The sequence below is a fragment of the Tachysurus fulvidraco genome, chromosome 5 (genome assembly GCF_022655615.1).
Source record: "Tachysurus fulvidraco isolate hzauxx_2018 chromosome 5, HZAU_PFXX_2.0, whole genome shotgun sequence".
Taxonomy (NCBI): Eukaryota; Metazoa; Chordata; class Actinopteri; order Siluriformes; family Bagridae; genus Tachysurus; species Tachysurus fulvidraco.
This window is the reverse complement of record NC_062522.1, coordinates 11,100,901-11,117,680: the sequence shown is the minus strand read 5'-3', so window position 1 is coordinate 11,117,680 and position 16,780 is coordinate 11,100,901. Positions and strand designations below refer to the sequence as shown.

At 36.8% G+C, this 16,780-nt stretch overlaps 1 protein-coding gene across 1 annotated transcript in view; it reads right to left on the bottom strand.

Moving 5' to 3' along the window:
• Window positions 1-16,780, bottom strand: part of sgip1a (SH3GL interacting endocytic adaptor 1a) — a 52,589-nt gene that overhangs the window by 20,036 nt on the left and 15,773 nt on the right. The window contains exons 2-6 of the mRNA XM_027146808.2: window positions 7,589-7,652; window positions 7,119-7,140; window positions 5,893-5,955; window positions 3,531-3,585; window positions 3,138-3,319 (exon numbers count right to left, since the gene is read on the bottom strand). Coding sequence (XP_027002609.2) covers window positions 3,138-3,319; window positions 3,531-3,585; window positions 5,893-5,955; window positions 7,119-7,140; window positions 7,589-7,652 — 386 coding nt within the window. The remainder of the gene's footprint in view (window positions 1-3,137; window positions 3,320-3,530; window positions 3,586-5,892; window positions 5,956-7,118; window positions 7,141-7,588; window positions 7,653-16,780) is intronic.

The following is a 16,780-nucleotide window of genomic DNA, read 5'->3' as shown; positions in this document are numbered from 1 at the left end:
GGCCAATGAATTGTAACATTTATATCACAACTTAGCTAGTTTTAAAATAAATATTACTAAACATAAACAATAAAATGATATACAATTTAATTCAAACACCTGTTGCACTTTCTTCTTTAGTAACCTCTGGTCAGGAAAATGGTAGACTGGGCTGTTGCAGAGCAATTTAGCATAGACAATCATTTACAGGCATGGTTTTGGGACCTTGGAGTGGTGATGCAACACCACAGAACTGATCCCTGTAAATGTGTACAAGCAAAGCTGCTTGGACAATTTATACCAGTGTCCCTTGTCCCACTAAATTACAGTACAAACAAAACCCTGACCTATGCACACACACACACTGAAATACAGTGAGTAGCTTTAATGAGCTTGAGCATTATACTATGCTATACTACTATACTATGTGTTACTGATAGGACTTTTGAACATCTTGTCAGTCTTTATTCTAAAAAAAAACAAAACAATAATAGCCATATTTTTAATTTGCATGTCTTCTTTAAACATTAGAAGTGTTCTTTTAGAGTATATAATTGATTTTTTTTTTCTAAATTGTAATCTAAATTCCCCCCTTCCATGCTCTTCCTGAGACACCAGTGCCCTGACCCCTTCTGCTCTCTGAACCTGCCTGATCTATCTTGATGCCCTAATTCTGACTGGGGTTCTCATCACTTGCAGGCTGCTCACTGCTGCTGAGAATCACCCTACTTGAACAGCTTGGAGATACATGGGTTTACAGTGGACTTAGAAATCATAAAGGTTGTAGGCTTTCAAATGTAATTGTCATGAACAGTTTGAAATCTCTATTCAACAAGATAAACTTCAGGTTGAAAGTAGAATATATTTCCTGCTTATGCAATTTCACCATAGAGTACACGGTTATAAAAGAGAAATTATATATAATCACTCTATCCGTTGTCACCCAGATGAGGATGGATTCCCTTTAAAGTCTGTTTCCTATCAAGGTTTCTTCCTTATATTGTGTCAGTGTGTTTTTCCTTACCACTGTTGCCTTTGCTTGCTTATTAGGATACATGCAAAATTTTATATAACTTATATCCTGAATTCAATTTTTTTTTGTAAAGCCGCTTTGCGACAATGTCCGTTGTTAAAAGTGCTTTACAAATAAAACTGAATTGAACTGAATGCTGGCTCAAGCCAAATGCTTATCTTTTCTAAATAATATTACTAGCAGTGTGCTTTTTTCCTGTTCATGTATGAAGAACGTATTAAGTGTCATGGATTGTGCCTTTTTTTTTTTTTTACATAAAATGCAGCGATACATGCAGCGATACATACGCTGCATCAATGCAGCGTATGCTGAACCTGACAGTAAGAAAGCAGGCAATGCAGGTCTTCCTAATCTTGGTGTGATTCTTGCTTCAGTGCATGTGTGTGAATAATTCAGTGATGTGGCCTTCATATGACACACACCACAGTCGTGCTTCTGTTCTTACAGTGTTGTGTCATGCAGCGTCACTGTGCTGAGTTTCCGAGCTGAATTATTGAGGGAGAATGCTCGGTCCTCCAGCACACCTGAGAGTGCGCACTAGACCCATTGCATTAGGTCAGTCAGAAGACACATCTCACTTTGAATTCACCATCAGAGACATTCATGCTGTTAAAAGACTCATTTGACCTTTTTACATTTTAAATTTATTATGATCTGAGAAGTATATTCATAAAATATAAACGGAAGCATGCAGTTCTACTCAAAAAGTAGCTTTATGCAGTAGGCAGCACTTTGTAAATATGTGAAGATTTGTCCCAATCAGACGATAGATGACCACCCAAGGGCCATATTTTAGCCAAATATCAAGACAGAATTACAAGCCTCCTTTTTGGATTATGTTTACAAATGTTAGTGAATCGCTTGCAGACTTGTCAAACATAAAATGGACTAAACCTTAATCCAATAGAATGAAGAAGGTGTAGTGAGTAAAAATGCAGCCAACAGTAAAAAACCAAACACAACCAATTTTTGATGTAGTCCATTTACATATGCCTCTATGTATCTAATATCTAATATCTACGGGTAATATCTGTAATAGAAACTGTGAAATGGGCCCAAATGATGGACGTTTTACAAAAGGGATATTTTAATTTTGATGTATCCCTAATAAACATAGTTTACAGATGTTTCCTACACTATAATCCCAAAAGTAATTGGACACCTGACCATAACACGCAAAGGAAATTGCATTCACTGGAACTAAGAGAACTGAAGGTGTTACATAAAAATTGTTTGTTAAGGTTGGAGTGGACCACGTGGAACACCTCCTTCAAATGCCAGGAGACATGTGCCTAAAGAAGCTCCTTTGGCCAAAAGTTGAAAATGAAAAAAATGTGAGCGTAAAAAAAAGCATTTGAAACTCATAGTGGTAGTTTGAAGTTCTTGCAAAGAAAAATATGCAAGAAAAATGTATTTGTGAGATATTTTTCACCAGGAGTGCTTTATCTCTCATTGCATGAATTCACATACCGATTTGCAAATATTGTCCATGTCTTGAATGCGTTTTGCACGATATTCACTGTAGCAAAATGTTTTGTGATTTTTAGAGTAAGGAGAATAAAGTCAAATTCCACTGTCACATGTTTTACTCCAACAGATGTTTTGCTCCAATAATACTTCATACCAAGTTCCGTGAATGAACATGTACCTTGAGTGAACAGTAATAATTTGATAATGATCATCATCTGTTATAGAGATACAAAACAAGCTCACTTGACAGCACCTGACCTTCCAAAAACATGGCTCCTGCAGTAAAACACTGCAGGTTCTACTCTATACAAGTAGTTGCCAAAAGAGATGCACCTGCTTGCAGATTTGTCAACATGATCCTTAGTAAACGAGAATATGTAGAAGATGAAGAGTCCAAAAGCTGAGAGTCAGTCATTAATCAGAGAGCAGCACAGACAACTATACCATCACTGCCTATATATAGTGGTTTTAGTGCCAGTTCAATAAAAATGTAACTTGGTATGAATCAGTGTCAAAATGGATATTTCTCAATAACTACACTAACTAAAAAGTATAAGCAAAAAACAAAATATAAAAAACAATGCAAGCAAATAGGTAAACAGGAGGAAGCATGATAAATGAAGAACAAATTCTAGGTAAAATAGGCAGGACTCACCAGAGGAGAAGGAGACAGAGCTATGTTGCCTATGGAGGCTTTTAATTCATCTACCGAAGGAGTCACAAAGTCAGGATTGTCAGCTAGCAAGGGTTTGATCTTGATCTTAAATTTTTTCCGGTGGTCCTCTTCTTCCTCTGACTCACTGGATGAGAAGAAGTGGGATTTGTCTTTAGGGGTTGGTAGTTAGCTGTTAAGAAAAGCACTAGCATTCTAGCATGGAAGAAGCATTCTAGCATTCTAGCATGGAACAAAAAAAGCTGTGAGTCTTTATTATATATTTAACACAGATGCTATTATACATTTATCACACATGTATAGCAGACACAGAAAACTAATCCAGAAGATAATCTGGATTGGTTCCTCATATGGCATACATGCAGGTCAGGATATCACCATCTTCATCTGGCCTGATGCTATACCCTTCTTCATCCACCATGGGAGAGTTCTAAAACACAGAGCAGTAAGAGTTAGCTAAAGTGATTTAACCGGAGCCAGATACAGATAAACTCCTGAACAAAATCTAAAGACCGTGGAAAACATTCCAAGTATTTTCAGCACAAAGAGACAAAAAATCTGAAATTTCAATTTATTGAAAACTGCATTTAAACTCAATCAGGTTGTTCATCAGCTGATCAAAAGTTCAAGACCACAGCCCAGAATTACCCACAACAGAACTAAAAGTGTCAAAAACCGACTCAGTAGTGAGTAGCCCCACCGATCTTGCTGATAACTTCAAACACTCGTTTCAGCATGCTTGCAACTGTTTCCAGGAGGCTGGTGGGAACGTTGGTCCATGCGGTGAAGATGGCTTCACGAAGGGCATCCACAGTCTGGAACTAATGTCCACTTTTGTAAACTTCCCTTGCCATCCATTCCCAAACATTCTCAAGGGGATTTAGATCAGGGGAGCTAAATCAGGGACTTATATCAGGGACACGCAGGATGGTTAAAAAGGGCAATGTTTTTGTCCTGGAAGAAGTCCTTTGTCAAGGGGCGTTGTGAATTGCAGAGTTGTCCTGTTGAAAGACCCAGTCATTACCACACAGACAGGGGCCCTCAGTCAAGAGAGATTTCTACTGCAGCATGTCCACACAGCCAGCACCATTTGATGCCCCTGCACAACCTGAAGCTCCATTTTCCCATTGAAGGAGCACCCCAGATCATGATGAAGCCTCCTTTACTGTGCTGGGTAGAAAACATCTCAAGCGGGATCTCTTCGTCATGCCAGTATCGTTGGAAACCATCACGACCATTCAGGTTAAATATTTTCTCGTCTGAGAATAAAACTGTCTTCCATCTTTCAATGTCCCATGTTTGGTGCTTTCTTGCAAATTGTGTTTTGCAAATTTGTGCTGTGGGAGGAGACGTGGCTTTCGAAGGCATTCTTTAAGCCCTTCTCTTGCAGATGCCATCTTACGGTTATTGGGATGCAGTCAGAATCAGTAACGGCCTTAATTTGGGTCAAGGATCTAACTGCGTCTTCACAGACAGCCCGTCGGATCCTCCGGCTCAGTGCAGGTTAAATTTTTATGGGTCTACCACTTATATTTTTGTCCCATAACTCTCAGGATCTTTTAAGAAATTTAAGATGACTGTCTTACTTTGTCCAACCTTGGCAGAAATGGCACATTGCAAGAGCCCTTTCTTGTGCAGCTTAACAATCTGCCAAGTTCAAAAACAGAAAGCCTTTCTGCTTCTGCCATCAGGAGATCATGACAGTGTCTGAAGGACAATAACATTAAAGCTATATTTTTGCACAGATTTGAACTTTTCAAGGCCTTAAACCTTTAATCAGCTGATGACCAGCCTGTTTGAGTTTAAATGCAGTTTTAAATAAATTGCTTACTCTTTATTTTTTGTCTCTTGCTCTTGTTTCCTCTTTTGGCATTTTGAAGAAATACCTACAACCTGGTTATGATCCACCAGTGCGAAGTGTGAATACTTGTAATATATTCCCTGGTCTTAAGATTTTGTTCAGGAGTGTATATAGTTTAATAACAAAAGACATACACTACTATTGTGCAATTTATGTAAAAATAATATAATTCCAAGGTGTTTAAAATAAAATGTGAGCCTACAGCAAGAGCAAGGATTAAAAATAGTACATGTAAAAATGTTCTGTGTAAGTGGTTAATAACTTTATTTCTGTGTTCTGGTGAAATTTAAAGTATGCTAAACTTAGACATTTTCCCAAGAGGCCTAACAAGTGCCTAGTAAGCTATATTTAGATATTCACTATAGCTGGGTTTTTAAAGTTAGACACTTTGAAGATCTTCTTGGTTTAAAAAGCTAAAATAAGTATCTGCTTCTGGTTTTATTTATACATTTTGTTTAAGCATAGTAGACTGCATTGTAAAGTATGTTATAATCTATAAACTACATTGTTTGATTCTAACCTGGAACGGGGAGCCTGTACCTATCTCAGGTGTCATTGGGCATCGAGGCAGGATACACCCTGGATGGAGTGCCAACCCATCGCAGGGCACACACACACTATCATTCACTCACACACTCACACACTGTGGGCAATTGCCAATCAACCTACCATGCATGTCTTTGAACCGGGGGAGGAAAGCGGAGTACCCGGAGGAAACCCCAGAGGCACGGGGAGAACATGCAAACTCCACACACACAAGGCGGGAATCGAACCCCCAACCCTGATGGTGTGAGGCGAACGTGCTAACCACTAAGTCACCGTGCCCCCAGTCTCCTTTTAAATGATTTAAATTTCAATTCAAATCTAATTGCTTACATATCTGTCCCAGTCAATCTCGCCGTAGAATCCGTTGGGAGCCCCATTGCTCTTCTTCTGTGGCTATGAGTGAATCAGATCAGAAATCTGTTACATGATATCATTTTATCAGACATCCAGTAAACATTATATTCATCAGCGCTTTACAATTACCAACAAGATACACATTTTAGTAGAGTAGAGAGATTAAGACGGGAAAGACAGGGAGTAAATAAGGTAAATAATAGACAAAATAAGGAGGTAATATGACACGTGAATGCAATGACTGACATGATGATGTGAGTACAATGAGTAGGAATATACTATTGAATGAAGTGTGTGAAATGGGTGTGCAGTAAATTTATAATCTTAATTTTCTAACTGGACATTCCTAAAAGCTAACCTAAAGTTAACCTTCTTATTTGCATTTTGGGCAGCTGATCAGGTCTTCAAATGCCAGGACCAATAAGCTGCAACTGCTGGGCTCTTGAGCAAGGCCCTTGTGTAGATCACTCTTGATAAGAGTGTCTGGCAAAATGCACTAAATGTTAATAACAGCTTTTCTCATGCATTCATATCAGTGGAAATAAGATGTTGCCACATAAATCCTACTGGGCTGTTTAAAGCCTCCTAAGATGTACAAAGATAAGAAAATTTGACAATATTATATTTTTCTCTCAACTACTTCCACTATTTAATTGTTTGTCTGTCGCTTAGCATCTAGTCGTAAAGCAGGGTTTTTTAACTCCAGGCAAACAGCTGAGTTTCTATAATATATGTGTGAAATTTTCCTCTAGACTGGGTTAAAGCCAGAGTGGGAAAATCTACTGAGTCAAAGAAGTGAATATTTATGCATGGCATTGTAAGTTGAACTGTGCATTTCAGAAGAGGAAAAATACCAAAATGTAAAGAGTGGAGGTTGTTAGCTCGTTCTTTTCCTACTGCACGACTGCTCTGATTTAATCTTTTGCTCGTCCTGTTGTGGAGGCCCAAAGAATAGGAAAATAAAAAAAAAAACTTCAGCTTCAGCTTTCAAAACCTCATCATTAACCTGATAACTACTAAGCTACTTAGTACTTTCTAAAGATTTTTGCACTTAATATAAAATATTGTTTGCAAAGAAAAAATTTGGAAAGGTAATATCATTAATGCAAGATGAAGATTAACCAAAATGATATCTAAAAGAAATGTAACTATTGGGAAACTAGTCATATACATTATTTAAACAAAAGCAAAGAATTACTTACTCCTTCTCTGTCTGGTGAACCTCTGTGAGGAAAAAGAGAAAAAGAGACACATGTGTCCTGCTCTCCAAACTCAGCTTTACACTCAAATTCCTGTTCCCTGGATCTTAACACAAAAACACTTATACAAGAGACACAGAATGGTGGTTGCAGCTGGAGTTGCTGACCCATAATGGACTGAGGAAAACGCCTCACTTTGTTGAGTTAATGCTTCCTAAAACACTCAAGCGTGCTTTCTATCATCAACTGTGCAGAGAGTCTTCACTTAAGTAGCTTAGAGTCATGACACATTCAGTGGCCTAGCAGAGAATCTGCTTAGGTATTGACTAACCGGATGAATGGACAACATTGCAGTTTGCCATTACAAATATGAACCATGTTAGAGATTTAATTTCCACATACACTTCAAATATGCTGCAACACATCAGCTTATAAATTCTGTTTAGTATCCTGGATTAAAAAATTCAACTTACGTGGAATCAGTGTCCTTCTCTTTTTTCCGTATCCCAAAGGCTTTCCTGGTACGTTTTTTCAGTCCTGCAGATAAAAGGAAAGAGGAACTCAGATTACCAGTGTGCAGAAAACACAGATACACACAAGATTCAAAGGGGTTTAAGCAGACACTACTCGCCGTGACAGACTTGCGCTTTGTGTGCATGTGTTTGTAAAATGAATGGCAGTTCATAAAGATGAGTAGAGACTGACCCATGACCTTAGAGATCAGAACAGAGGCCTTCATGCATTATTAAATCACACTGTGTCGATATTTATAGCCTTACTGAGTGCTTGGTTTCTGTTGCTGAGTGCTTTTGATCTGTTGAGTTCTTGATTCAGAAGCTGTTGATTAATTTCCAATAACAATAAACTAGCTGCTTTCATTTGTATCGACAAAATCAAATTTTGTTTATGTTAATAATTTACCAGCATTTGCCAGGTGCTGCACTTAAACTGAGGATTATGATTAAAAAAACAGATGTAAAAAATCTTTTCTACAAGTTAAAGGTCAGTAGTAAGTTAAATAACGCTAAAACATAAATGATTTTGAGACCTAAAGTGTTTAATGACTCAACATCAAAGGTAACCATAAATGGATAAACAGTACAGTATGTTTCATTCTTTAATAACTAAAAAAAATGCTTAGCATTAGCAACTGCTTAAGTAGAAGAGAAATAATATACTGCTGAAAAAAATGATAAAAATAATCATCCTTGGGCCGCTTAGAATTTAGACACAAGACACCACCTTGTCATTGTTTATGTTCCCATAAAATAAATAAATAAATAAACTGCCAGTATGTGTCAGCTGAGCTTTTTGTAAATAGTATTTTTACTCAAGCAAAATCCCAAAACGATCCTTATCTAATCATAAACACTTTCAAAAACAAAGAAACAAAAGGCTGGACTGCAGATATTGGTCACGTCACTTGCGGGGGAACAAAAGATATAAAAAGGCTCATTTGGGATTAGCTGTAACGACCAAACATGGAGTATATCAAAGTTGGGCTAAGTTTTAAGTACTCCACAGAGCTTTGAGGAGTTTCTGGCACACATCAATCCAGCCAGGAATTGGGAAGTGAGGGGGATCTGCTGCACAACAACTGGCTTTATTGATCCTTGCTAAATATTTCCCCACACTTCAGAAACTCCCATCTGGTGCATAAAGCAATACTAATCCTACTGACTAGAGGAGCATTTCACATCCTTTTCTATTTTTAATCACTGCTGCATTTGGCAAATCTTGATCTTTTGCTTTCTAAAGTATAAAAACAATTCATGTAATTAAAATAAAGGCCAATAAAAACGATTAAGGATTTCAGAATGCATGCAAATGAAGCAGGAAATAATAAGAGGCTGCTATATCTGCATCTTGCACAGCAATGTCTCATTCACGCAGCTCGGTTGACCACATGCGTACACCCACGCCCACACACACGTTCACTTTGATTCACTGCCAGAAATTTTAATCCAACATGCATTGAAGCCAGGGACTTGTTTAAAGCTTTAAGAAGAAAGAAGGAGGCCCACAGAGACCCTGGAGGATTGAATCAAACAGCAAATCAGGATAATCAAACAGCCGTCTCTCCCACTCCCTGCTGTGAAGCCTGCTGCACACACCCACTGAAGATCAACACACGGCTGCAATACGAGTCAGTGTGCCAGAGGCGATGTCAACCTGAAGTGTTGCCCAAATCAATGTCACATAAAAAAGTGAATTCATGATGGTGTGCTTTTTCAGAAAGCATCTGCAGAGAGGGAATAAGCAGATACTCAGGTATTATTTGTATGATTAAGATAAGGAATTTTACATATCACATGTAACAGTGCAATCCAACATAGTTAATTGCAACATACAGTATCCACCTTCTGTATTTGTCTATACAAATGATTTATTCCACTGTATTCATCTATTCTAATCAATTTTATTTATATAGTGTTTTTAATAACAAACATCGTCACACAGCAGCTTTACAGAAATTCTATTACCAACAGATACGTTGACGTAATAACCTCCGTGTGCGTGCGCGTGCCGGATGCAGTAACAATTAGAAACAGGCCTAATCTTATTGAGTCGCAACTACAACAACATGGCTTCTCAGCAAACAGGAAGTGAGGAGAATCATAAAAACTATACAGCCTGGAACTGTGGAAATTGAGGACAGGAGGAAAATGAGATGCTTAATAATCATTTACATTACATAGTAATCTGTAGTATGAGATAAAGACAGAGACAGGAGGTTAAAATAAACTAAATTTAGAGTTAAAACTAATACTGGACCCTTTAAGAAGGTTAAAATATGTGTATATCTACATTTCTAGTATTATATCTACTGATGCACCCACAACACAGCTGTTATGAAACATTATCCTCTGCTCTGTTTACTGATGTTATCTTTTCCTCACAAACTGTAGAACAGATAAGTATCATGCAGTACTGCTGAGACACTGCCGCCCAGTCCCACGGGCTTCTGAGGCCCTTTCCAATGAAATAAGATAGACATCACCAGTTTAGGCTCATCTAAAGGGGCAGGTGGGTGCGAACTCCCACATATATGCTGCTTATTGACATATATAACACATATTTTGAACTGAATTTAGGAAAATACAGTTCTTGACAAAGGACATTACAAAGTCCAGGTGCAGATGGCACAAAATATTTGAGCGCATTTAACCGAGCGTTTAAAAAATACTGTCACAACTGATCACCGTAGGAAAAACCTGGCCTTTAATGTTATGTGACTAAACATTAACCTGTGATAACCTCTGGACTACATTTTAATGAGGGTTATTATTAATTCTCTTTCTGCCCTTTAAAAAGTCTATGGTCATGAGCTGGAGTTGGACCTTCCTTACATATAGTATATATTCCTGTCTTATAGTATATATATTCCTGAACAATTCCACCATATAACAATAAAAATAATGGAGCAGCTCAATATCAACAAACAAGAATAATTAGAAGTACCTCATTTTGGCAAAAGATACTTTCAAGAAAATAATATCTTAAAAAAATAATTCTATTTAATTACTTTTTGTTAGAACAAAAATCAATCACATCTCTTACTGTTTGTGTGGGGGATTGTAATCGTCATGTGTAAATGTTTTTATTGTATTTCACACCGCCTTTTTTTCGCTCATTATATTAAGGGTGGCTATAACTCTGTAGACCAGAGTATAACATGCTTCATCATTTTTGTAGCACCTGACACATAAACCACATCACCTCCCACATACTGACTCATGCTACAAATGACTAACTGCTGAGTGAAGCCACAAGATAAAAACCCTGTGCATGTCATTTCCATCTCATGCTATCTTATTCACTCCTATAGCATTCTGACAGTAAACGTTAGAGCTGGTAATACATCCAATGAGCTTTTAACATTTACACAGCACCAACTAGACGACTGCACATACTGAAAAGACATTCTGCATGAGTTCCCTCACTGTGAGAGTATGTGCCCTAAACTGGGTCAGGAGAAGAGAAGTTCAGCTTGCTGGCAAAACAAAGCAGCCAAACACTGATTAAAAAAGATATTAGGATGAGCAGAACAATGATGAAAGGATTGTTAAGGATAAAACCTTTCAGTAGAATGTAGTAGTACTGTAGCTTATGATTGGTCCATAGACTTAAAATCTTAATGCTAAAGGCTAGAATATTTGTAATTCTAATTTCCTGAAGTTATTGTTCACAAGAATTCAAAACCAACCTTCATGGCCTCTATCCATCCTTCTTTATTTACTTAGTCATCCTTCCTGCTCACTTACAGTATATCGTCGCTGTCGGGCGGAATCCTCGTATCTCCAAAACCACTATTTTTCAGGAAATTAAAAAAACGATGTATCTTATCTGCAATGCACAGGGTTTAGTCCGCATTGCAGTGGATTGTCTGGCGCTAAATTCCTGTCCTCAGATGAGCACCAGAATTAGCGGGGGTCAAAAATTTTTTTTCTTTGAGCCCAGTGTTTTAAGAATTAAGAGAGTTAAGAGATTTGCGCTCAAGCTATTTTCAAGACTTTAGATTGGTTAATACTTGTAAAAAATAACAGACCAATAGCATCGATATGTGAAAAAATATGAAATTGACAAAATTTGAACATACAAGGTTTCCGGACGACAGTGACGATATCCATCCTTCCATTCCTTATCCTCTTTCAGGTGTAGATCAGAATTGCTTCTCATTAGCAAACCAATAATTATTTTTTGTCTCCAGAAAAAAAAAGTCAATTTCAGGAACAGAATTTAGAGAGAGTAGTATATGTTTACGTGTGTTTATGTGTCTCTGGTTCAAGTGCAAAACAGTGGACTAGATGTTCATGGCACTACTTAACTGTGGTAAAGTGCTATTATGAAATAGAAATATCTCATCAAATTGATGCCTTATAAAAAGTCATAAACTAAACACTAAATCGCTAAATAGTTTAGCATTAAAAGGTAGCTATTTTCACTAGTCAGTCATGTTATTTGTTCATCCAGACCTTTTTGATCAGGACCTTTCGAGCAAAAGAATCTTTTACAGTGAATAATCATAGGTAAAGCATCGTTACCTAGGCAACATGTTGATGTACTTCTTTATCTTTATCATGAAAACAACATGAGAAATTGCTCTATTTTATTGTCCGGTTTTATGTTTCCTGCATGGCATAATTGGTGAGGCAGAAACTACAGCTCAGGAGTCACGACTATTACTGCAGGACTAGCATGCAGCATCTGCTTTACCTTTGCTGCCCACCAACCCCCCCACCTCCATCCTCTTTCTCATTCTTCTCTGAGCTGAAGAAATAACTACTGAATACCTCATAGTATTGACCTAATCCCAAAACTGGAACAGACATTGTCTGGAGACCTAATTTTTGACTGCAAAGATAATGAAAGGTTATCACATGCACACAAGGAAATGTTCAATTTATCTGATTCATAAAATAGAATAGTTTGTTTAAGTGGTTATTCAACGACACTTTAACGTTTTATTGGATACATCATTACATTTCTTAAATGGGTTATAGATGGCATCCTTTGTGATGGAGAAACCCTTTGTTTCACTGACCCAGAAGTACAACTAAAAGAGTTCAGCACCCTATGCATCAGCAGTTTCACTGATCCTTCAAAGATCCCGATACATTCGATTCAATGTAAAGAAACATTATTAACATTCCATAACTACTTCAAGGTCTCTAAACACACAGAGTCATTCTTGCCTTGTTATTCTTTGCACATGGATTTTACATAACCCTGTCCAAAAACTGGGCCCAGATAAGAAAAAGACACTTTTTGAAAAAGACATTACTTAAAAAGTTCCAGACCAACCAAGCAACCAACAGACCCACACTGTAGATATGGCAAGATATCAGTCATGCAAGTAGACTTGTTGGCTGATACACAGCAAATAGCTTAGGGCGAAGAAAACTGAGGGAATAAACAGGGGACTCCATTAGCCACAGGCTTTTCCTCAGCAGCCTGGCTGACTGACTGTTGGCATTGGCACCTTGCTTTGGTGTGTTTCCCACAGGCTGGATCTACTACTTCCAGAAAAATAAAGCGATTTATATTAGGAAGTGCAGAGGTGATTCAAGATGCTGCTACTGTTTTGCACACAAGCATTAGTGGCAGAAAAGAAGCCCATAATAAGGCTTTAGAATAATCTTCAATGTCCATAAGATCAGCATAGATGGTATAAAAGGATACTATTACGGGCATTACATACAGTAGCAACATTACTTTAAATATTTCAATCACAATATACAGTTACTGGTATGGCAAAAAAACAGACATGTCAGACTACCATATGACTCTGTAACATCTACTGTAGGATAATATGGTGATGTGTTCTGTGAGAAGATCTGACAGAAGTGCTAAGGTATTCAGCATTTATTGAAGATGTCTCCTGTATAAACACTTTGTCACACTCTTGAGCTTAAGCTGTCCCTTTAAGCTTTCACATAAAGGAGAAAATTTTGTATTGAAATCTTTGGGGGCAAGATCAAACTCAATGCCTCAAACTTCCTCAAACTGAAATTCAATATGTAGCAGAATACTGGCTGAATACTAAATAATACAAAACTAAATGCTAAATGCTAAAACACACAGATTCTCACAGATTTTGTCTGACTCACTACAGGATCTGAGTTGTATTTTACTAACTAACAAGCAGACCTGCCAAAACAAGCAATAACTGGAACAGATTAGTAGAGCATCGCAAGACAATATACTGAATCTGGATCATAAAGCCCTTCTGTCATCTGTGAATGTGGATGATTGCAAAGATATGTAAATATATAATAATAAAATAATATAATAATAATAATAATAATAATAATAATAATAATAATAATAATAATAATAATAATAATAATAAAATAAAATAATAATAATCTCAGGTTAGGGATATTCAACATAAAACAATGGCACTGCCAATCGTTGGTTTTGTGATCCCTCTGGCATTCTGTTACAAAGTCATTGTTTTGGTTCATAACCAATGTGCTAGGCCAAAGCAATATGCTAAATTAGCAATATGCTAATTGATTTGAAATAATTTAAATAAAATGCTTTATATCAATGACCACTTTTCTAATGTTTTACTTATTTTACAGTGACATCTTTTTCATAGGGACTTGTACGGTGGTCTGTCCACATAATGAGAGTACATAATTAGTCTAATTGACTAAGACATAACAAAGAGAAATATTTTTTTCTATATTGCATTCTGATTTCTCAGTAACAAAACAAGCTGCCTTTGGAAGATGTATGTTCTTCCCATGTTTGTGGATTTCCTGCAGGAACTTTAGCTTCCCCTCCTAGTCCAATGAAATGAGTTGTAGGCTCAGAATAAGTTGGCAAAAACAAGTACATAAAATTAGAAACCAATAAAATATAAGCAACATGGAATTATTACATATTATTACATATTGCACTATTATTAATGCTACAAACAAATATTTAAAGTATATATAAGTATATTATGAGTAAATGTGTAAAATGTATGTAAAATGTAAGTTGTTCTTTTATATGCTGCAATTGCTCTTAAAATCCAGGAACAGATCATGTACTGTTTCTTTGGGATACAAATGACAAGTCTAAAGTCCTTTCCTGTGTGTCTGTGTGTCTGTGTGTGTGTGTGTGTGTGTGTGTGTGTGTGTGTGTGTGTGTGTGTGTGTGTGTGTGCGTGCGTGTGTGTGTGTGCGGTAAGCTTACCATTAAACATAATTCTACTATTGAGCATAATTAGGACCATTATAACATAATTTAAAATGTAGTTAATTGCATGGTTTAGTTGATTCCTGAGATTGTCAGGTTCCAAGATCAACTGTTACATACCACCTCCATAACAACAATCTGTTTAGAGCTGTAGATCCTGCAGTAATCCCTACAATGACATGCTGAGTAGGAATAAGCACCAAAGCAGCATTTACAAACTGCCTGCTTTAAATAGCCATCATGTCATTAGATACAAAGCACAGATTATTGGAGCTCAACACGCATGTTAAAACTTTACACCAAACTAAAGATACATCTGTGCAGCATATCCAAAGTTTCTTTGTTTGTGTCTTTAGAAAATTCTTTCAGACATCATCAACTAGTGTTTTGATTATTCAGCACAAGACACACATAAATGTTTAATGTTCATTATCACTTACCAGTGGCTCTTCATATACTGCTGTAGAAGAATATCTTCATGACAGAACTAAAAGAAAGTATGCCGTGCTTGTCAAATAAACTGATTACGTGGGTGAAAGGCGTCTAAATCGAATGACGGAAAATTTGTAGCACATATGTGACCCAAAAACTGAGACAAAACACAGACGGATGTCCTGATCAGCCTCATCTGGCCCAGTTCAGAAAAACGATAATAGTCTAATGGGTGCAAAAGAGGACATCTGTCATGTATTGAACTGCACTTAATTACATAATACCCATGCATTTGCACATGGGCACATACACACATTGTAGCACTGACTAGACATGGAAAAATATTTTTCTATTAAAAATTGTATGACACTCATACATCATCACACACATTTTATTTGGGCACCTTAATATAGTAATAGTGCACTCTATTTTTATGAGGTTACTGTACTCCCATGAGCAAATTACTCAGAAATCTTTCATGTATATGTTCATTTACTTTGTTTTTTAAGCAGATTTAATCATTTTTTAAATCATAATCCCACTGAGCTGCAGTGCAGTGAGCCTTACAGTTGTGATTTGATGAGTCACAGCATTGAGCGATTTCTGGTGAAGGTCTAGGCCTTGTGCCTCGGGGTAAAGAGGGAAACAATGCTCTTCTGCCAATATGCTCTTCTGCCAATATGTCAGCTGGGTGAAATCCTTGACATGCTTGTTAGTAGAAACAACCAGTCAATCTACGTCTTATGCCCAAGTTTAGGAAGAGAAATTTAAACAGAATGTCTAAATATTTATTTAGCAGCAGAGACCAGGGCTAACATTAGAATTCCTGATTAAAAAAAGTAAATACTGTCACACCACAGATTAATATATATACAAAATAAAACTTTTATTGTGTGTGCGTGACACAGTCAGGGTTGAATCACAATTATTAATGATAAAAAAGCAATCTTTTGAAAGAAATTTTGGTTTATTTGGTTTATTTTTTAATGAATTATTATCATACAGTAGGTGTATGTATTTAGATACTGTAGATAACTTCATATTCACCTATAGTACACATTCAGTGCTGTGGTTCACTGCAGTCATAGAAAGCAACGTAAATCATGTTGGTACTTATGTCATGTGAAAATATAGCAGGAAATGTATAAAGATCATAAATAATGTATGGCCTCATAAATGGGTATCTATAAAGATGGACTTCCTACCAACACAAGAAACTAATACCTGTACAAATGACTCACAAATTGCAGGACAGCTGTGCAATGGGATTTTTTTTAGAGCTGGCAAAAATGTTTCGGTATAGATTGCTGCAATTTTATAACCATAAATTTCCAGACAAAGGCTACTCATGGGATAATTTTAGCACCAACTTGGAATAAAAAGAGAATACTAAAATGGACGTACTGTATCTAAAGCTGTTTATGTAAAATCCACTTGATATTTAGTATCTAAAAAAAACAAAACTTAGCTGACAAATCAGGTACATCCTATAATTTACAAGATTGAAGTTTTGAAAGAACATAAACAGGAAACTGTCTCTG